General features: G+C 37.5%; 1 protein-coding gene across 1 annotated transcript in view; it reads left to right on the forward strand.

Annotated features, from left to right (window-relative positions):
- Positions 1–13,641, forward strand: part of atad3 (ATPase family AAA domain containing 3) — a 69,679-nt gene extending 56,038 nt beyond the window's left edge. The window contains exon 16 of the mRNA XM_069918794.1: positions 11,169–13,641. Coding sequence (XP_069774895.1) covers positions 11,169–11,345 — 177 coding nt within the window. The 3' untranslated portion in view covers positions 11,346–13,641. The remainder of the gene's footprint in view (positions 1–11,168) is intronic.
- The last annotated feature ends 8,855 nt before the right edge of the window (positions 13,642–22,496 follow it).

The following is a 22,496-nucleotide window of genomic DNA, read 5'->3' on the forward strand; positions in this document are numbered from 1 at the left end:
GGTCTTTAGTAGTTGCCTCAATAGGAAGGCAGGAATTCAATTTAATGCACTGCGGAGCGTTGAAGAGTGATAGTCTTTCAGTGCTGCACTGGATGATGCTGTCACTAAAATGACATGGCACTTGGCAAGGAATCGTCGATTCATTCATTAGCCTTGTGAATGGTGCTTTTTGCATGCTAGTCCAGCATAACTTACTACTGAAGAAGGATAACTGGTGAATTTTCACCCTTCGCGTGGGAGTAAGTAGATTCACTTGGGCTTCAAGAGCTTAGAAATAATGGGAGTCACGTGATCGAGTAGTGGCCGGTAGGAAAATACCAGCCCTCTCCAGAAAAGAAGAAATGAAGTGAAAGAAAACGCAAAGCTCAAGAAACACAAAACACAACAAATAAAGGATAAAGGTGTGGAGAAAAGAAAGAAAATGGCACCTAAGAAGGAAAAACCAAAAACAAGAGGGAAAAAAAGAAGGAAAGACGCCGGAAGAGAAAGGAGAAGGCCTTACCTGCATGAAGAGGCTGGGACCCGCCGTGGCCAGAGGAGCCTGCTCCCCGAGGTTAGTGGAGACCCTGCAGGGTCGCGACCTCCCGACCACAGGACTGCAAAAATGGCACACTGAGCCAAACAGAAGTGCGCAATGAGCACAACAAGTTAAAGTAAAGCACCAACAGGAAGGTGGAGTGAACCTACACAGCACGACCAGCTGAGAGATGCCCGACAGTAGGGCTCTCAGCTGGAAGAAGAGGAAAGCAACGGGAAGGGAGTGATAAGAAAAAAAAAACAGCAACAAGAGGCCCAACAGGTAACTAACCCAGAAGAAGAGGACCAACAATAAGAAGCTATGAAAAAAAAAACCCAACAAACTGAGGCAAGCAGCTCAACAAGAAAGTCAGAAGAGACACAGATACAAGGAAGAGAAGTATAAGACACAAACCCAAGAGCAGACACAGAAGAACACCAAGTTGTGCATAGAGGAATAGAAGGTAAAATGAATGAACAGTACATAGATTTTAAAAAAAATTTCAAGAACAAATGAAAGCATTAAAAGAATGGTTGACACTAGAATTTAGTGAAATGAAAAGAAAAATGAAAACTACAGAAGAAAAAGTGAATAGAATAGAGCTGGTGATAACAGAAATAGGGAAAAGATTAGAAAATGTGGAAGAACGTGTAATGGCTGTAGAAATGGAAGTGAATGACTCAAGAAAATTGGAAGACCGTGACAAAAAAGTTAAAGAATCACAAGAGTTGTTAGCTCAGAAGATGGATATAATGGAAAACTATAGTAGGCGAAACAACATAAAGATAGTGGGCCTAAAGGAAGATGAAGAAGGCACAAATATGAAAGAATTTATAAAAGAATGGATCCCAAAAGTCCTGGAATGCCAGAAATACAGGAAGGAATGGAAATAAAGGGGACACAGAACACTAGCCCCGAAACCACAGTCACAACAAAAACCAAGATCCATTTTAGTAGAATTTCTGAGATACACGACAAGAGAAAATATATTGGAGAGGGCAAGGAATAAAATTAGACAAGACAAAAAACCATTGGAATACAAGGGTCAAAATTTTTTTTTACCCAGACATAAGTTTTGAACTCCTAAAGAAGAGGAAGGAGTTTAACACAACAAAATCGATCCTATGGAAAAAAGGCTATAAATTTATTTTGAGATGTCCAGTTATGCTTAAAATAGTTATCCCAGGGGAGCAAAACAGACTGTTCTCAGATCCGGAAAAAGCACGAGAATTTGCAGAACGCCTGCAGGACAGAAAGAGAGATGAAGAAATGTAACAAGAATGAAGAATGACGACAAACTACATATAAAGATGTAAAAATAATGTATAAGTAAGAACTAAAGAAGGGAAAGAAAAAGGAAGTAAGGGAGAGGGGGGAAAACGAGGGGGGAAAACGAGAAGAAAAGAGGGTGTTTAAATAAGAAGATATGTTTTCTGGAGGGGGTTGGGTGGGAGAGAATAACAGTCACTACAAAATCAGTTGATGCTTGCGAACGGGTTCACAATCCGAATGGAGAGGGGAGTTGTGGTTGCCCAGCAAGGGACAAGGGGCGACTCAGAGAGGGGAGGACACTTGGGGTTAAGGGAATTTTAGATGTGGGAGTTATTGAAGTATTTTATATTTTATGTTTTAGAAGTGTTGTCATACATTGAGTTCAAAAAAGGAAAACTGAGAGATGAAAATGGGGAAAAGGGGAAAGGTGGTGGTGAGGAAGCAGAAATGAGGTGTAAACAGAGTACGAGATGACCATGTTGAACTATATCACTATAAATATTAATGGAATATATAACCAAATCAAAAGGAAGATGCTATTAAATTTACTGAAAAAAGAAAAAATATAGCATTTGTGCAGGAAACGCATCTAACTGAAGTGGAACATAATAAATTAAGGAGACACTGGGTAGGCCACGTAACGGCAGCATCATATAATTCAAAAGCCAGAAGTTTCTAATCAATAAAAATGTACCAATCAAAATAGAGGAGGAAATAATAGATACAGCAGGGTGATATGTAATGATAAAGTGTCAGATATATTCAGAATTCTGGAATTTGGTCAATATATGTGCACCTAATGAAGAGGATCAAAAGTTTATGCAAGATATTTTTTTGAAAATTGTAGATACGCAGGGGAATATATTGATAGGAGGGGATTTTAACCTTAATTTGGACCCAAAGGTGGATAAAACTGGACAAAAACCAAATTTATGGTTAAATCAATGCAGAAAATGCAACTTTTGGATATATGGAGGAGGCAACACCCAAAGGAGAAGGAATACTCGTATTATTCGAGTAGACATAAAGCTTACTTAAGGATTGAACTGTTCCTGTTGTCAGCCCATATCCAAGGGAGAGTGAGGAAAATGGAATATAAAGCTAGATTGTTATCTGATCATTCACCCCTGTTATTAGCAATAGAACTGGAGGACATCTCACCAAGAACATATAGATGGAGATTAAACTCCATGCTACTTAAAAGACAGGAATTTAGAGAATTTATTGAGTGCCAAATTAAAATAAATAAGGAATCAGTTTATATTATGGGATGCAATGAAAACCTACGTTAGAGGGCAGATAATAAGTTATGTAACTAAGATGAAAAAGGATTACAATCGGGAAATAGAACAGTTGGAAAGGGAAATAGTAAATACAGAAAAAGAACTAGCAACAAGGGACGATGCAACAAAAGGAGGAGAATTGGCGGACAAAAAAATAAAATATGAAACATTACAAATGTATAAGGTGGAGAAGAGCTAGGAGAAAAAACGCACAAAATACTAGCCTGGCAACTTAAAACAGAACAAGCTAAAAGAACTGTATTGGCATCAAGGAAAAAGGACAAACAAATTACATATAACCCAACAGAGATCAATGAAAATTTTTAAGGATTTCTATGAACAATTATACTGAACTGAGAACGAAGGGAAAGAAGACAAAATAGATGAGTTTTTAGCTAAAATTGAACTACCAAAATTGCAAGAGGAGCAAAACAAATTGATAAAACCATTTGAAATAGAGGAAATACAGGATTATTAAAAAAGCTACCGAACAATAAAACGCTTGGAGAGGATGGACTCCCAATAGAATTCGATAATACATTTAAAGAGTTATTAATTCCTCCTCTCCTGGAAGTAATGAACCAGATAGAAGAAACACAAAACTTGCCAGGTTCATGTAAAACACCAATAATTATAGTAATACCAAAGACGGGGAAAGATCCACTAAAACCAGCATCATATAGACCATTGTCTCCAGTTAATTCAGAATATAAGATAATAACAAAACTATTAGCAAACAGATTGGCCGACTGTGTACCAAAAATAGTAAAACAAGATCAAACTGGATTTATTGAGAAAAGACGAACAACGGACGATGTCTGTAAGTTCATTAACTTAATCCATGCAATACAAGGAAATAAGATACCAACAGTGGCTGTTGCTTTAGACGCAGAGAAAGCCTTTGAGAGGGTAGAATGGAATTATTTATTCAAAGTATTACAGAGGTTCAACCTACCAGAAAAATATATTAATTGGATTAAAGCATTATATCAGGGACCATTGGCGAAGGTGACAGTAAATGGATATGTATTGAACCAATTTAAATTAAGTAGGTCAACTAGACAGGGATGCCCACTATCTCCCTCACTGTTCGCTTTAGAAATAGAACCACTGGCAGAACTGATGAGAACAGAAAATAAAATAAAAGGGATAAAAATAAAGGAGAAGGAATATAAAATCAGTTTATTTGCCGATGACATCATAGTATACTTAACAGAACCAGAAATATCAATAAAAGAACTACATAAGAAATTGAAGGAATATGGAGAAGTATTGGGGTACAAGATCAACGCAAATAAAAGTGAAGCGATGCCGATGAGTAATGAGGATTACACAGATTTTAAAAAAGAATCACCATTTAAATGGCAAACACAAGCAATTTGATACCTAGGTATTAGATTAGATAATAATTTAGGCCACCTATACAAATTAAATTATCAGCCATTAATGAAGAATTAGAGGCTGACTTAGAACATTGGAAAGAATTGCCACTAACATTGATAGGGAGGATAAATTGCATTAAAATGAATATCTTCCCAAGGATACAATACCTATTTCAATCGTTACCAATTCCCTTAACAGAGAAATTCTTCAATGAACTAAAGAGAATAATAAGGAAATTCTTATGGAAAGGGAGGAAACCGAGGATAGCGCTAGATAAATTAACAGAATGGTACAAACAAGGTGGTTTGCAGCTACCAAACTTTAGAAATTATTATAGAGCAGTATAATTAAAGTACCTATCAGATTTTATCAAACAAGGGAAAAACCAGATTGGACCAGGTTAGAGCTTGATAAAATAGAGGAGAAGGTACTGGAACATATACTTTGAGTGGGATGAAAAGCTGGTGCAACATAGAAGTTCACCAGTACTGCACCATCTGCTCAACATTTGGAAGAAGATTCATGTAGAAAGGTAAAAAACAAATTACCAACTACCAAAGTTTTTTTTTAATTTTTTTAATTTTTTATTTTTCACACCATAAATCACATTAGCCATGATATACACTATTTCTTTTTCACACATATACAGTGACTTTTTCTCCCCCCCCCTCCCTCCTCCCAAGCCACCCCCCCACCCCTCTCATCCATTTTAGGTATACAATCTAGGTTGCATTAAGCCAGTCAGACAATGTTGTCATTCAACAAAAATACACCAGAAATTCTACTGAGTCCATTCTTTTCTTTCCTTCTCCTTCCATCAACTTAGGTAATGTTTGTCCCCGGTAGGTTTTCGCTATTGTATTTAATGTAAGGCTCCCATACTTGTTCGAATATTTCAATATTATTTCTTAACCTATATGTTATTTTTTCTAATGGAATACATTTATTCATTTAAATTTAGTAGTTTCTTCCTTTTAATTTGGTTATGTATTCCATTAATATTTAAAGTCATATAGTTCAGCGTAGCCATTTTATATTTTGTTTATCTTCTCTTTCCGTTTTTCCATCATTACCTTTCCTCCTTTTCCATTTCTGTTTTCTTATTTTCAACTCTTTATAAGACAACATTCCTACAACATCCAACATTTTCCTTATTCTCCTATTTCTATCTTCTTTATCCCCAATCTCCCCTTCCCCTCCTGAGTTGTCCTTTATCCCTTGTCGGACAACCACATCTCCCCTCTCCATTTGGATTTGCGAATCCACTCGCAAGCGTCAACTGATTTTGCAGTGACCGCTATTTCCCCCCACCCAGCCCCCCCCAGAAAAGATTTCACTTTTCATATGTCACAAAGGTCACTCTTTTAATTCCCTCCTTATTCTCTCTATTCCATTACCTTCCCTTATTAATTCTTGTCTATACTATCTATATTTTCCTCTAAGTACAGATACATTCACGTATGCACATTGTCTCTATTCACTCTTATACCTCTTTACCCGCATACATATCAATCGTGATCATTTTTACTCTCATTACCCGTCTTCATCCCTCAGTCTATTTTTGTCTTTACCCACATACATATCAATCGTGATCATTTTAACTCTCATTACCCGTCTTCCTCCCTCAGTCTATTTTTGTAATTGTTCTGCAAATTTTCGTGCTTCTTCTGGATCCGAGAATAATCTGTTTTGTTGTCCTGGAATAAATATTTTCAATACCGCTGGATGCTTTAGTATAAATTTATACCCTTTCTTCCATAAAATCGCCTTTGCTGTATTGAACTCTTTTCTTTAGGAGTTCAAAACTTATATCTGGATAAATGAAGATTTTTTGCCCTTTATACTCCAGTGGTTTGTTGCCCTCTCTTACTTTTTCCATTGTCTTCTCCAGTACCTTTTCTCTTGTAGTATATCTTAGGAATTTTACTACAATAGATCTTGGTTTTTGTTGTGGTTGTGGTTTAGAGGCCAATGCTCTATGTGCCCTTTCTATTTCCATTTCTTGCTGTAGTTCTGGACATCCTAGGGTCTTAGGGATCCACTCTTTTATAAACTCCCTCATATTCTTGCCTTCTTCATCTTCCTTAAGGCCCACTATCTTTATGTTATAATTTTCCATTATGTCTATTTTTTGAGCTAGTAGTTCTTGTGTCTCTTTAGTTTTTTTTATTAGATTCCTCCAATTTCTTTTTTAAGTCTTCTACCTCCATTTCTGCTGCTACTGCCCGCTCTTCCATCTTGTCCATTTTCTTTCCCATTTCTGTTAAGGTCATATCTATTTTATTCATTTTCTCTTCTGTGTTGTTTATTCTTTTTCTTAAATCATTAAATTCCTGTGTTTGCCATTCTTTAAATGACTCCATGTATCCTTTAATAAGAGAAAGTACAACCTTTATCTTGCCTTTCTTTTCTTCTTCTATTTCACTGTACTCTTCCTCTTCCTCTTCTTCTTCCTCTGGGTTGGCCATCTGTTGTTTCTTTGTTGCCCTTTCCTTCTCTTCTTTCTTGTTTCTATTGTCTTCTGTGGTCTCTTCTTGCTGCAGGTGTTCTGCAGCTGTCGTTGCCGGCTGTGGAGATCGACTCCCCAGCTGGTCCCCCCTCCCGTCGGTGTGTTTTTTTTCATGCGCATCGCGCATGCGCGGTTGCGCACTTTTACCCGGCTCAGCGAGCCATTTTTGTAGTCCATTATTTACCGACCTGAGGGAGCGGGTTTCTCTCTCTGCAGCGGGCCTCTTCGGACAGGTAAGGCCTTCACCTTTTTCCTCCGTTGTCTTCTCTTCCTCTCTTCTTACCGTTGATTTTGATTTTTCTTTTTTTGTCGCCATCTTCTTTCCACCTTTATACTCACTTTTCTGTAAGTTTTATTTCTGTGCCTTTGTGTTTTCCTTTGTTTTTCCCGACTTTTCTGGAGAGGGCTGGAGTTCACTGTCCGGCCACTACTCCATCACGTGACTCCTCCGAGGCAGTGCTTTCAAAGCAACATTTTATTTAATAAATGTTATTAATGCAGTAATATGTTCAAGGTGAGTTGATTGTCATATACAGCGTACAGATAGACTTAAATCCTTGCTTGCTGCAGCCACACAGATACATAGACTGAAAATAACAAGTTTGTAAAGAAACACACCAACTGAAAACCTACTTAAAGTGCAAATTGGGAAGCAGGCTGAGATTACCAGAAGGAAGCAGCTTTGAATATGTGATTACAGACACAATGATAATTAAAAGATTTATAACAAACATGTACATCAAGCTGCAAGATAAGGAAAATGATGAAATAAGCTATAAACCCAAACAAAAGTGGGAAAAAGATTTAAACGTAAAGATAAAAAATGAAATATGGGAAAAGTTATGCTCTGGAACTATAAAAAATATAATAAATACGAGGTTACGCATGATACAGTATAATTAGTTACACAGTCTATATATCATGCCCCAAAAGTTAAATAAATGGGATCCAACATTATCAGATAGATGTTTTCGCTGTAAGAAGAAAACGGGAACAACAGTACATGCAATTTGGGCATGTGAGAAAGTGAAAAAATTTTGGTAAGATCTAAATCGGGTATTAAATAAAATCACAAAAAGCAACAAACCAAAAAATCCAGAGATCTTTCTTCTAAGAGGTAAAGAATTAGGCCTTAAACTGGATGAAATGCAAAAAAGATTTATTATGATAGCCTTAGCTGTAGCAAAAAAATGTATAATGTCAACCTAGAAATCGGAAGAAAGCCTGAGAGTACAGCAATGGTACATAGAAATTAATAAATGTATTCCATTGGAAAAAACAACATATAATTTAAAAAATAAAGTCACATTATTTGAACAAATTTTGGAAGCGTACATGGAACACAACAGAGAGGGGCTACCGCGGACCTCCACCCCCTAAAATGATAGAATGAGAAGAAGACGAAATGAACTGACCCAGTGTGTAAAAGTAGATATCACAATTTTCTTGTTTAGTTTCATTGTGTGATGACATTGTTTAGTGGTTTTATTGTATATGTTTGATGTTTAATGGGTTTGGAGGGGGGTAGGAAGGAGGGAGGGAAGGGGGGGAAAAAAGGGGAGAAAATGCCACTGTGTAAAAAGAGGGAAATGTTTGTGTATTTTGATTGATATGGTTCATAGTGTGAAAATTTTTTTAAAAAGAGCTTAGAAATAATGCAACCACAGCTATGGAAGTTGAGACATGTTGATTTAATCCATGAGAGGCAAAGAATAGTTTAGCAACTCAGAGGTTCATTGGGCTGAGAGATCAACATTTGTGCTCACTGGCTTTTAGGTTCAATTTAGTTAATTTTAGCTCTTCGTTATTGTGGATGTTTATGTTGGTATTAAATTATTAAAATGATCAACATTGGTGATTTTAATTATCCCAAATTAGATTGGAAGAAAAACAGTTGTGTGATTTTTATTTTTTTTAATTTACATATATATAAATAAATTCCATTCTGGACGCTCTTAAGAGGCACATTTGTTTATTTCATTTGAGGGAAATGAATAGGGAGTAAGAGATTTAACAGATATGAAACATCTGTAAATTCTTCTGTGCAACATAATATATAGTGCTGCTCCACCATGACAGAGACAATCCTACCCAGCTGTAGATCAATATGCCTTGGTTAAATACACACAACATTTCAGCAGCTTTCGAACAATCTGCAGAATTCATCTATTTGCATAAAAGCTGTGACATTCACCTCTGTCCATTATTTTAGAATTACTAGTGATAACTCCCATGAACATATTTTGACATCTTCCAAAAATTGTCAGCCCATGCAGATCAGACACAATATTGTACTCATTGGTTATTTTCCAAGCTGAAGTTTTTAATAATTCGTGTTGGGGACAGTTGTGTTGAGGCCAGATGATTCTTGTCTTGACATCAATACCAGAGTTACCACAGATTGCCATTGCTGCAGCACCTTGATGTTCTGCAGTTAACTTGATACTGAAGCATTTTGTGGTGAGCAATGGGGAAACTGCAAAGACCGTAGCTTTGACGATGGAGACTGTGATTGCCTCATTCAAGGTTGTTGAACTCGTGACTTTTTCCAAATTTCCTCACCCATTTAGTGGAATATTTTTGAGGCAGTAGGAAAATAGAATAGATGTGGTGGCTGGCTGTAATTTGGTTCCCTTTATCTGATTTATCTTTCTTAAAATGCTGGATACAAATGCATGCAGATGCATGAGCCATTACTCTGAAGATTGAATCAATGAGAATGTAAAGGGAGTATTTAAGTACCAATGATAAGGTTAGTGACCATCTTTACTAGAAAACCTATCTCAATATTTCATAAATTATTTTCAAGTCAAATTGGTCATTGATCTGGAGTTATAATTAAAGCAATAAATCTTGTGGGATTTAGGCAGAGCTTTTCGCGTGAGAGATGAACTGGTTTTTCATTGAACTAAAGTCCCATCTAGTTTTGATTCCAGTGTAAACTGAAGCGTACGTCTCCCAGGTTTGTCAATGCTCTGTTCCCTGTGGTACTGAGTTGTGCACACCTCTTTCAATGTTTCTATCTCTTGATTTTTTAAAATTTTTTTTGGAATTTGTCTCAAACTCCCAAGCTAAATTTAAATGTATTTATTTAAAACTTCAGAATAATTAATCTGACTTTCTCCTTTTCATGAATGACATGATTAGACTGAGATTAGTTGAATTGCTTGCATTGCAGGCTCATTTAAATAACAAAGCGCAGCTAAAGTTGGTTCCTTACTGACTAAGATAAGTCGGTGGACAAAGGAAATAACAAAGGTTAAATATTTTGTCATCTTAACCAAAAAAGAACTAGAAAATCTTCTGGAAATGGCAGAGAACCATTGGTTCAGAGGGATTGAGGAGTGTAAAGCAAATTGAATTTTAAAAATGTACAGTAAAACCTCCAGTATCTGGCACCTATGGGAATTAGTAGATGCCAGATAAGTGAATTTACTGGTTGTTTGAGATTGCGTGTTGTGTGTTTGGCGAACTGACCGCGGTGGGGGGGCACCAATTTTAAACTTTCGGGTTTTTTGCCTGTTTATTTTCTGCTTGAATTTCCAGTATTAATATTGGAGAAATGGATGGGACTGCAGGAAATTTAAATCTCTAGGAGTCACTGTAAGATAGATATTCCTTTCGTCCTACATCTTCCTCACACTCCCCACCCCCTTTACTTTCTCTGCAACTTAAAAAATATCATGTATTTAATTCCACCCCCCCCCCCCCCCTTCTGACAACGGGTCTTCAACCTGAAACATCCATCGACTCTCTTTCCTTAGATGCTGCCTAACCTACTTGGTGATTACATCATTTTCTGTTTTTATTTCAAATTTCAACTTCTGCATTTTTTGAACACTGGTTCCTTTTGGGCCCTGTTTGAATCCAGTTACCCCTGGAGATTTGCCTTTTCCCCCAGTAGAATAGGTGCTCGTTCCCTAGCCCTGTTTGCATTCCCATCCATTGCCTTCTCTGATCATTTGTTTTATTGGAGGGAAACCAATTTTTGTTGAACAAAATGAGAAATTGGTCATTGATAAACTGACTTCCTTCCAGTAATTCTCACTTCTGAAATTTACAGTTTGTCCTCGGGTCACTTCTGGGGAAACAAGAAGGTTCTCATTGGACAGTTTAGTTTTTTTTTGTTGTTGAAAGAAAACCCTAAAGGTTTCTTTTAGCTTGGTGCATGGTTAGTTACAGATGCACTTGTCCTGGTTTCCAGGCTGCAGCATATGCCTCCGAAGATGGTGTCCTGACTGAAACAATGATAGACTCCAGAGTGACCGATGCCACTCGCCAGCACAAGCAGAAAATGGAATGGTTGAAGAACCAGGGCACCGAGAAGAGCCAAGGTGTGCTGCAACTTGCGCCTTCCCGACCGGAAGGCACACCAGTGTGAGCGCCCGCACCCTGTGACTGGGCCAGGAATCCTGCCTTGCACCAGCATAAAACGTGCATCCCTTTACACCGTCTGCTCTCTAATGTTACTCACCTCTGTCTAGCGTTTGAGCAGCTTCGCACGTGGACGGTTCCTGTCCCATTTGGGCCTGCACCTTGTACTCAGGCAGATGTCTTCAGCTGTTTATCTGGGAACCTGACAACACAGTATGTTACAGAGGAAAATCGAAGGACATACTGTTGTCACAGCAACTGAAACATCAAGGTTCTGCGTCGTGCTACTTACTCCTCACAGCTGTTCGGTATTTGATATTAGGAGATGGGATAATATTGTGATAGTGAATTCTGCCACAGGAAGATGTTTTACGTTGATTTGATTTTTATTCCTGGGTTCCTTGTCTCTAAAAGCTGATTTCTCTCATCTGCAGTTGGGAATATTATGCTATCGACTGAATCCCTTTGACTGCCTACCTCAGATGCCCTTCCGGAAATTAACATTTTCAGTAGCGTTCCAGTAAAAATTGCATAGATCATGGGAGTCACAACCATATTTACATTTCTGGTGAGATTGGGAACTCTTTGGATTGGAACTAAACAGTTGTGTTCAGCTGTGTTTTACTGCAATGAGAAATTAAAACCATCATAAAAAAGTGATTGAAACACATAAACAAGGGGTGAGGAATTCTACCAAGTAGAGTCTAACTATGTATCCTCTTGTCAAATCTAATACCCTATAGCCCACACAATATTAAATGAGACTCCTGGCCAGATCCTTGTGAATTATGGATGTTCATTAATTCCACCCGTAACTGTATGATTCTGGAATTCCTAAAGAAGTCTTTATTGAATCATTTACCAGCTTCCTTGTTTAATCTGTTCCATTTGCCTGAAAATAAACTGACAAAAAAGTTTTTTTTTTTTTTTTTGCTCTATTGATTTTATTTCAATTAAATACAATTTATCTCATTTCAGTTTTGAATAATTTTAAGAATATTTTTGCTTCTGGTGAGGTTTTTTTTTTGTAGACAAACAGTCTTGTTTTATTGGTTTCAAAGGGTTGAAGTGCTTTGGTATCTTCTGTTCTGTGTTGACCCAGCTACGGATTACATTGGACCAACCCCAGTGTTTAACTTAAAGCTATCCAGGGAAAATCCCTCTTGTGATCTCCCCACCCTTTCATTTTATTGAGATAGTCTCTATTATTCTGCACCATGTGCTTCCAATGAAGCCCTTAATGGCAGACAGGTTAAAACTGAGATCCATTAGTCAGAATCTATTTTGTGTGAAACTGGTATAAAGTAAGATGAGAGCAAAAAAAATAATTCAGTGCCTCTCCAAGCAAAGAACGCTTTGGCCTCCGCCGCCAGCCCCCCCGCCCCCCCCCCCCAGTGGTGAAAGCTTTGAAGGGCTCCGGGCCGAAATATTGATTATATATCTTTACCTCCTATGGATGCTGAGAGACCGGCTGAGTTACTACAGTCCCAGTGTCTGCAGACTTTGGTGCTCAGCTTTTGGCAGATTTCCATTTCCAAAGGTTTCTAACCAGAAAATCGTTATGATTGTGTGAGAGGAGAGGGGGAGGGAAGAAGACGGGAACATTACGTCTTCAGCATATTCCATACAATTAGTCTAATAAAACAAAAGGATTTTTTTTTAAACTGGAAATGGGAACTTTCTCCTGTTGAGCTGATATCTATGGATCCTATTCAGGGTTCAATTGCAGAGTGTGGGAAGGATTAGTCATTTACACCTTATGCTTTTCTCAGTCCAACAGTTTGACCTTCTTTGTTTAAATCAATGACTACGTGATATTTGTTGATTTTTGGGTTAAGTGCAAAGGGCCTAATTTTGGATCTGACATGTTAAGTCTGCATTACTTTGGTTATTTTCCTTGATTTCAAGGACATGAAGCTTGGCCTTCCAATGAAAGGCAGACCCGTGTGATCTGTATATTGTTCCAAATAATTATCAATAGAAATGATTTGCTTTCAGCAACCCCCAACAGTGGCTGTTGCAGAACATCGACTGAAGACTCGAAACTGTTGAAAGTGCAGGTAGAATAGTGGTACTTTGAATCATGGGCGGTGGGATTTCTAATCTGGTGCATATATTCTAAACGCTTGTTAATTGTTGATCGTACAGTGGGAACCCTGTGTTTATCAGATGGAACTGAATCAGCCTTTTTAAACATCATCACTATATTCCAACCTGGAATGATTTTAATTTGGTAAATCCTATTTTATTGGATTAAACATGTAAATCCTGTTCATCTAATAAACTGATTATAAAATGTGAAATTGAGAGAGGTTATTTTAACTCTTGCTGAAGAGAAAGGTATATGGAATCTTGCGGTTAAATGTGGAACCTCCTATTTCACACAGGGTGCTTTGATGAATTTCCCACAGATCGGCTACATGAAGGGAGAAGGCTGCTCTCTGCTGCCGATAAATTTTCCCCACAGACGGTAACTTCTCAACCCCTTCGTAAATTTATCAGGAGGGCCACTGAGCACTCACTAGTACACGAGCCCCAAATGGAATAATTTTCAAATTATTCCAAGCTCTTTAACTCCCAACAGACTACAGGTGAGTGAAAGATGTGGTTTGATGTCAGTAGTCGTATTCATAAGTCATGTACTCCAATTGCACACATCCAAGGAAAACTGTTCTCCAGAAATGATTGTGGCCATTAGAATTCTGGGTTTCGTGCATAAGGGGTTTGATGGTAAAACCAGGAATATCAAGCTGAGTGCAAAGGCTGCACTCAAAGTGTTAGGCAAAATCAGATTGTGTTTGGGGAGTGAAAGCAGAACCTCTGTAAAATGATCATTAAAATCGTGCATAATATAACTAATGCTTCCCTTCAAAGATTTTAAATCTGCATGTCGTTCAGGGTGTTCCATTACAGAAAGGTTAGTGTCACAGGGAACATGAACTGGAAAGGTGTGAGAAATAAAAGGTGACAAATATGAGACATCTAGAGTATGAATTTTGAAATCTTCTGCTGATGACATAATTACTGAAAAGGCATATTTTGCACATGAATATAATATTACAGTGTTCCAGTGACACTAGTCTTTAAAAGTGAGGCTATACCTTTTGTGAATCTTGACAGCTATCCATGATTAATTTAACATGCTAATTAAATAACCTCAGAAATGTAAGATACCAGAGCACATTTTAAACAGGATCTTTCTCTGATTAACAACCATGAGCAGCAACGGCAGCTTTCTCCCACTCGAAATGTAATTGCTCTGACTCCATTCTCGTTTAAATAGACTTGGACCTGATGTGGTTTAATTACTCAGTTGGGATTAAAATTAAAAACAGCCAGTTTTGGAAACCTTGCACTTGGGATTATTCACAGCATTAATAATAATAACCTGCTATTTACAGCCAAAAATACACATGCCTGAGCTACACTGGCCAGATGGCCTCCGCAAGGGGTCCTCGCTGTCCGCAAATTAAGTGGCTGCTTCTCATTTCCAGCCAGGTGCACACTTGCAGCGATTCTGCCTGGAAACTGCTTGTGTGGACCTGGTTGGAAAGCAACAAAAAAAAAACTGCAGATGCTGGAAAGCTGAAACAAAACAGAAAATGCTGGTGCAGTACAAACCTGGACTTTAATGATGCTGGGCTGGGGAGATTGTCCATGCTCCTGTTATTTCCACAAATCTCACAACATGTTTAATTTGAATTTACAGTGTGATCATTGTTACAATGGAGGTAACCAATGGAAGCGAATGAGTGAACGAACTAGGGTCCTGGTGAGTGGAAGGGAGACATGCAAATGGCACCAGGTGAGCCAGGTGCTAAACCATAAGGAGTTCCAAATAGTTGGGTAATGGTGTTATAGTAAAGCTCTAATAATCTATGTTGGGCAGCATCTGTACAGAGAGAATCTGAGATAACTTTTCAGTTTTCTTGAAAGGTTGTTAACCTCTAGCATCATGGTAAACAGGAAAATCTGCAGATGCTGTGATTGTGTGCAGGAGAAACTCAGCAGGTCCCGCAACATCTATTGAAAGTAAAGGGTAGCCAATGTTTCGGGCCTGAGCCCGTCGTCAAGGTATGAGCAAAAAGCAGGCCATCACCTGAATAAAAATGAGGGTGCAGAGAGGAGAGGAATGGGCAGGGGGAGGAGTTCCGAAAAAGTAACAGGTAACAGGTGGAAATAAGTGGAAGGGTAGAAGGGGGGGAAAATGCTGAGATGATAGAAGGAGGGGTTAGCTCTCTGTAGGGAGCTGAAAGGAAGTATAGGGACAGATTCAGGGAGGGGTCTAATGAACTGGAGAAGTCTAAGTTAATGACATCTGGTTGGAGAGTGCCCCCATGGAAATGTTAGGTGGTGTTCCTCTAATTTGCGGGTAGCCTCAGTTTGGCAGTGCAGGAGGCCGTGGATAGACATGTCAGTGCGTGGAATTAAAATGACACGAGGCAGTCTTTATTACAGCAGACTGAATGAGGGTGTTCAATGAAACCATCTCGCAGTCTGTGTCCAGTCTCTGGAGTAGAAGAGGCCTGATCAGCTGGATGTTTCCAATGTTCTGGCATTTTTTTCAATCCCAGTGGTTTCCTGTTGAAGGTAACTGTCAACACTTGACCACTCAGACCGCAATGGCCTGTTACTGTGCTGTAAGTCTAAATAAATTTACAGCAAGGGGTGAGTGCTAATCTGTTTTTTTTGATTTTTCACACTGAATCATGTCAACCAAAATATGTACAAACGTTTCTCATTAAATTTACACAGTGAACTTTTCTCCCTTTTTTTTCCCCCCTTTCCCTCCCTCCCCTCTACCCACCCCCACCCCCCCAAGCCCATTGGTGTTCAACATATATAAAACAATATCTTGACAGGAAGGAAAATAAATAAGAAAAATGCGTCATCTATTTATTACACACTGAATCTAGTCGTTTTGTCTTATTTTCATTTTAGGGGATGGAGGTCTGTGGTCGGCTCTTTCTGATATGTTCCATGTATGGTTCCCAAATTTGTTCAAATAATGTGACTTTATTTCTTAAATTATGTTATTTTTCCAATGGAATACATTTATTCATTTCCATGTACCATTGCTGTATTCTCAGGCTCTCTTCCAATTTCCAAGTTGACATACATTTTTTTGCTACTGCTAAGGCTATCATAATGAATCTCTTTTGCGCCTTATCCAAATTGAGGCCTAATTCTTTACTACTTATGTTATCTAAAAGAAATATCTCTGGTTTTTTTGGTATCTGATTTAGTTCTTCCCAAATCGTATTCACCTTCACACATTTCCTTCCCACAGCGAAAACTATCTATTATCTATCTGATAATGTTGAATCCCATTTTTTTTAATTTTTCAGGAGTGATAACCTGTGTAACCAATTATACTGTATCATGCATAACTTTGTGTTTATTGTATTCTTTGTATTCTTCATTGTTCCAGAACATAACTTTTCCCATACTTCATTTTTTATCTTTATGTTTAAATCCTTTTCCCACTTTAGCTTAGGTTTATAGTTTATTTCTTGCAGCTTAATGTACATGTTCGTTATAAATCTTTTAATTATGATTGTGTCTGTAATCACATATTCAAAGCTGCTTCCTTCAGGTAATCTCAAGCTGTTTCCCAATTTATCCTTTAAGCTTTCAATTGATGAGCTGCAAACATTGTATCATGAGTTATTCCATATTTGTACTTCAACTGTCCAAATGTTAATAAATTATTTCCCAAAAAACAATTTTCTATTCTTTTGATTCCTTTTCTCTCCCATTCTCCAAAGAAAAGGAATTAGCGGATTTTGCGTCAATAATAATTTTGGTATTTGGTCTTTTTTTCTTTCTAAGTGGATCTTCTTCCATGTATTAAGTAAATGATGCAGTACTGGTGAGTTTTTATATTGCACCAGTTTTTCATCCCACTTATAAAGTATATGTTCCGGTAACTTCTCGCCTATTTTATCTAGTTCTAGCTTAGTCCGGTCTGGTTTTTCCCTTGTCTGATAAAAATTTGATAAATACTTTAATTGGGCGGCTCTATAATAATTTCTAAAATTTGGTAACCGCAAACCACTTGATTATACCTCTCTGCTAATTTATCTAACGCTACCCTTGGTTTCTTCCCTTTCCACAAGAATTTCCTTATTGTTTAGTTCATTTTAAAAAAAATTCTGTTAAGGGAATTGGTAACGTTTGAAATAAGTATTGTATCCTTGGAGACACATTCATATTAATGCAGTTTACCCTTCCTATCAACGTTAGTGGTAATTCTTTCCAATGTTCTTAGTCTTCCTGTAATTTCTTCATTAATGGCTGATTATTATCTAACCTGATCCCTAGGTATCGGATTACTTGTGCTTGCCATTTAAATGGTGATTCTTTTTAAAATTCTGTATAATCTGTGTTACTGTTTGGGATCACTTCACTTTTATTTGTGTTGATCTTGAACACCGATATTTCTCCATATTCCTTCAATTTCTTATGTAATTCTTTTATTGATATCTCTGGTTCTGTTAAGAATACTATGTCGTCTGCAAATAAATTTATACTCTTTCTTTATTTTTATCCTTTTATTTTATTTTCAGTTCTTATCAGATCTGTCAAAGTTTCTATTGCTAAGGCGAACAATAAGGGGGATAGTGGACATCCCTGGCTAGTTGACCCACTTAATTTAAAGTGACTTGATACATATCCATTTACTGCTACTTTTGCCAACGGTCCATTATACAATGCTTTAATCCAATTTATATATTTTTCTGGTGGTTTGAACTTCTGTAATACTTTAAATAAGTAGTTCCACTCTACACTGTCAAAGGCTTTTTCTGCATCTAAAGCAACAGCCACTGTTGGTTTCTTATTTCCTTCAACTGCATGAATTAGAATAATAAATTTACGGACATTATCCGCTGTTAGTCTTTTCTTCATAAATCCAGTTTGATCTTGTTTTACTATTTTTGGTACACAATCGGCCAATTTGTTTACTAATAATTTCACTATTATCTTATAATCTGAGTTAAGTAGAGATATTGATCTATATGATGCTGGTGTTAATAGATATTACTATAATTATTGCTGTCTTACATGAATCTGACAAGTTTTGTGTTTCTTTTATCTGGTTCATTACTTCCAGGAGAGGAGGAATTAATAACTCTTGAAATGTTTTATAGAATTCTATTGGGAATCCATCCTCTACTGATGTTTTATTGTTCAGCAGCTTTTTTAATATATCCTGTACTTCCTATATTTCAGATGGTTTTATTAGTTTGTTTTGTTCCTCTCCTTGCAATTTCAGCAGTTCAATTTTAGCTAAAAATTCCTCTATTTTATCTTCTTTCCCCTCGTTCTCAATTTGATACAATTGTTCATAAAATTCCTTAAAATTTTCATTAATCTCTGTTGGGTTTATGTAATTTGTTTGTCCTTTTTCCTTGATGCCAGTATCATTCTTTTAGCTTGTTCTAAGTTGCCAGGCTAATATTTTGTTTTTTCTCCCAGTTTGTAATACTTTTGCTTTGTTTTCATTATGTTCTTCTCCACCTTGTACGTTTGTAATGTTTTGTTTTTTATTGTTTTGTCCCCCAATTCTGTCCTTTTCGTTATATCATCCCTTTTTACAAATTCCTTTTCTGTACTTACTATCTCCCTTTCCAAATGCTCTATTTCCCTATTGTAATCCTTTTTCATTTAGTTTCATAACTTATTATCTGTCCTCTAATGAAGGCTTTCATTGCATCCCATAATATAAATTTGTCTTTCACTGATTCTGTGTTTATTTCAAATATGTTTTAATTTGGCGTTCAATAAACTCCCAAAATTCCTGTCTTTTAAGTAGCATGGAGTTTAACCTCCATCTATATGTTCTTGGTGGGATGTTCTCCAGTTCTATTGCTAATAACAGGGGTGAATGATCTGATAGTAGTCTAGCTTTATACTCAGTTTTCCTAACTCTCCCTTGAATATGGGCCGACAACAAAAACATATCAATCCTTGAGTATGTTTTGTGCCGACTCGAATAATATGAATATTCCTTCTCTCTTGGATACTGCCTCCTCCATATATCCAAAAGTTTAATTTCCTGCATTGATTTAACTATAAATTTGTCTACTTTATTCTTATTACATCTTTTGTCCAGTTTTATCGAATATTGGGTCCAAATTAAGATTAAAATCTCCTCCTATCAATATATTTCCTTATGTGTCAGTCACAATATCCTGCATAAACTTTTGATCCTCCTCGTTAGGCGCATATATTGAGCAAATTCCAAAATTCTGAGTATATCTGACATTTTATCATTACATACCTCCCTGCTGGATCTAATATTTCCTCTATTTTAATTGGTACATTTTGTTAACTAGTATGGCTGCACCTCTAGATTTTGAATTATATGATGCTGCTGCTACGTGTCCTACCCAGTCTCTCTTTAAATTTATGTTCCACTTCAGTTAGATGTGTTTCCTGCACATACTTTATCTATTTTTTTGTTCTTCAATAAATTTAGTAGCCTCTTCCTTTTAATTTGGTTATGTATTCCATTAATGTTTATAGTCATATAGTTCAACATGGCCATCTTATGTCTTGCTTATATTTCTTTTCCTCCTCCATCCCCCTTTTCATCTCTTGGTTTTCTCTTATTAAACTTAATGTACGACAACACATTTAAAACATAAAGTACCCCCGCGGTTCCCACACCCACTAATACCTTAACCCCAAAAGTTCCCTCCCTCTCTGAGTTGCCCTTATCCCTTGCCAGGCAACCACAACTCCCCTTTTCATTTGGATTGCGATCTTGCTCGCATCGTCAACTGATTTTGCAGTGACGGTTATTCCCCCTCTACCCAGCCCTCTCCAGAAAACACTTTTTTTTTCCCCACCCTTGCTTACTTCCTTCCCTTCTGTTTTCCCTCTTTAGTTCTTTACATATACATTGAAGTATTTATAAAGATGTAAAAACATCGCCGTTCTTCATCTCTTCTTCTGTCCTGTAAACGTTCTGCAAATTCTAGCGCTTCCTCTGGATCCGAGAACAGTCAGTTTTGCTCCCCGGGTATAAATATTTTAAGCACGGCTGGATGTCTTAACATGAATTTGTAACTTTTTTTCCATAAAATCGTTTTCACTGTATTAAACTCCTTCCTCCTCTTTAAGAGTTCAAAACTTATGTCTGGGTAAAAAAAATATTTTTTGACCTTTGTATTCCAATGGTTTATTATCTTCTCTAACTTTATTCCTTGCCCGTTTCATTATGTATTCTCTTGTCGTATATCTCAAAAATTTTACTAAGATGGATCTTGGTTTTTTGATGTGTCTGCGGTTTCGGAGCTAATGCTCTGTGAGCCCTTTCTATTTCCATTTCTTCCTGAATTTCTCTCGTTCCTAGGACCTTTGGGATCCATCCTTTTATAAATTCCTTCATGTCTGTGCCTTCTTCACCCTCCTTCAGGCCCACTGTTTTTGTTGTTTCGTCTACTATAATTTTCCAACACATCAATTTTCTGAGATAACAACTCTTGTGCCTCTTTAATTTTTTTTGTCACTTTCTTCCAATTTTTCTCTCAAATCGTTTACTTCCATTTCTACAGCCGTTTCCCGCTCTTCCAGACTCTCTACTCTTTTCCCTATTTCTGTCATTACCAGTTCTAACCTTTGCATTTTATCTTCTTTTCATTTTCCTTTTACTTGCATTAAATTCTAATAACCATTCTTTTAATGACCTCATTTGTTCTTCAAAAAACTATCTATATTCTGTCCATCAGTTTTACCTTCTATTTCTCTGTGAAGATCTTGGTGGTCTTCTTCCTCTTCTTCTGTGTCTGTACCTGTGTTTTTGTCTTCTCTTGTTTTTCCTGTGGATCTGCTTGCATCTCTTTGTCGGTCCTCCCCTCTTGGGCTACTCTGTTGTGTCTCCTGGCGTTGATCTTCTTGCCGGTTGTCTCTCTCCCACGTCACTCCCTTCTCTGCTGCGTTTCTCGTCTTCCACCTGAGCGTCCTGGTGTGGGGCGTCCCTCTGCTGGGCCCTCTCCCACCGGTGTACTCTTTTTTTTCCGTTGGTTGCGCACTACGCACTTTTTGTCTCCGATAGCCATTTTTGAAGTCCACTGGCAGGTGAGTCGCAACTCCGCGGGGCAGGCACTGACCTCGGGGGTCCGGCGCTCTTCGCCACCACAGCATCCTGTTCCTTTGTGCAGGTGAGGCCGCCTTCTTTCTTCTTCAGCAATTTTTCAACTTCTTTTATTCCAGTTGTTTTTATTCTCCTTGGATGCCATCCTCCTCTCTAACTTTATCTTCTATTTCTTGTATTTTACTTTTGTTGTGCTTTGTCTTTTTCTAACTTTTTTCCTGCAGAGGGCTGGTTTTTCCGACCAGCCACTACTCCATCACATTGACTCCTCCAGTGCTAATCTATGTTGAGCTTGAATGTTTGTCACATATACTGAGATACAGTGTGAAAACTTTGTTTTGCGTGTCATCCAGGTCAAACAATACTTGAACGCAGCAGGAAGTGCAAAATAAAACAAATTAATGGAGTGAGTGTTCAATTAAAACCATTCCAGGGCCATTACATGTTAATAGCGAGAGATCATTCAAGAGTCTGATAGCAGAGAGAAAAACTTGAATCTGTTAATAACCAGTATCTGTTAACCTGCATCCACATAATTGATGAGCATTAGAAATAAATGTCTGAATATCAGACCAGGGCAGTTCCCCAACTCCAATAAAATGAGTATTGTGTAAATAGAAGGCAAACAATGAAAAGCTTGGGTTGGGTTTTCTCATCATTAAATAAGCATTTACTTCGATTAAAATTTGCAGTTACTTTGCATCTTTAATGAGTGTGTAATGGGTGAAGATAAATTTAGGGAGTTTCATTGATCTGTAACCAGGCTAACCATCACATGGGATGATTTGAGAAAGCGAGTTGGTCAGCGGTTAGATGGCTGCAAGTTTTGCAGCATGAAAGAAGTTCTGGAGTGTAGGAAGGGAATTCCTGTCTGTAGATGATGGATATGGTTCTTTTTAAAACAACTGCTTGTCCTTTTCAGAGGACAGGTAGGAGACAGCTGCATAGCCATGGAGCTGGGGGTTCATAGAGGCCAGACCAGGTATGGATGGCAGCTTTTCTTCCCCTATGAGCCAGATGGGTCTTTGCACCAATTAACAACTGAGTTTCTCATGG

This window comes from Narcine bancroftii, chromosome 2, assembly GCF_036971445.1.
Source record: "Narcine bancroftii isolate sNarBan1 chromosome 2, sNarBan1.hap1, whole genome shotgun sequence".
Lineage (NCBI taxonomy): Eukaryota > Metazoa > Chordata > Chondrichthyes > Torpediniformes > Narcinidae > Narcine > Narcine bancroftii.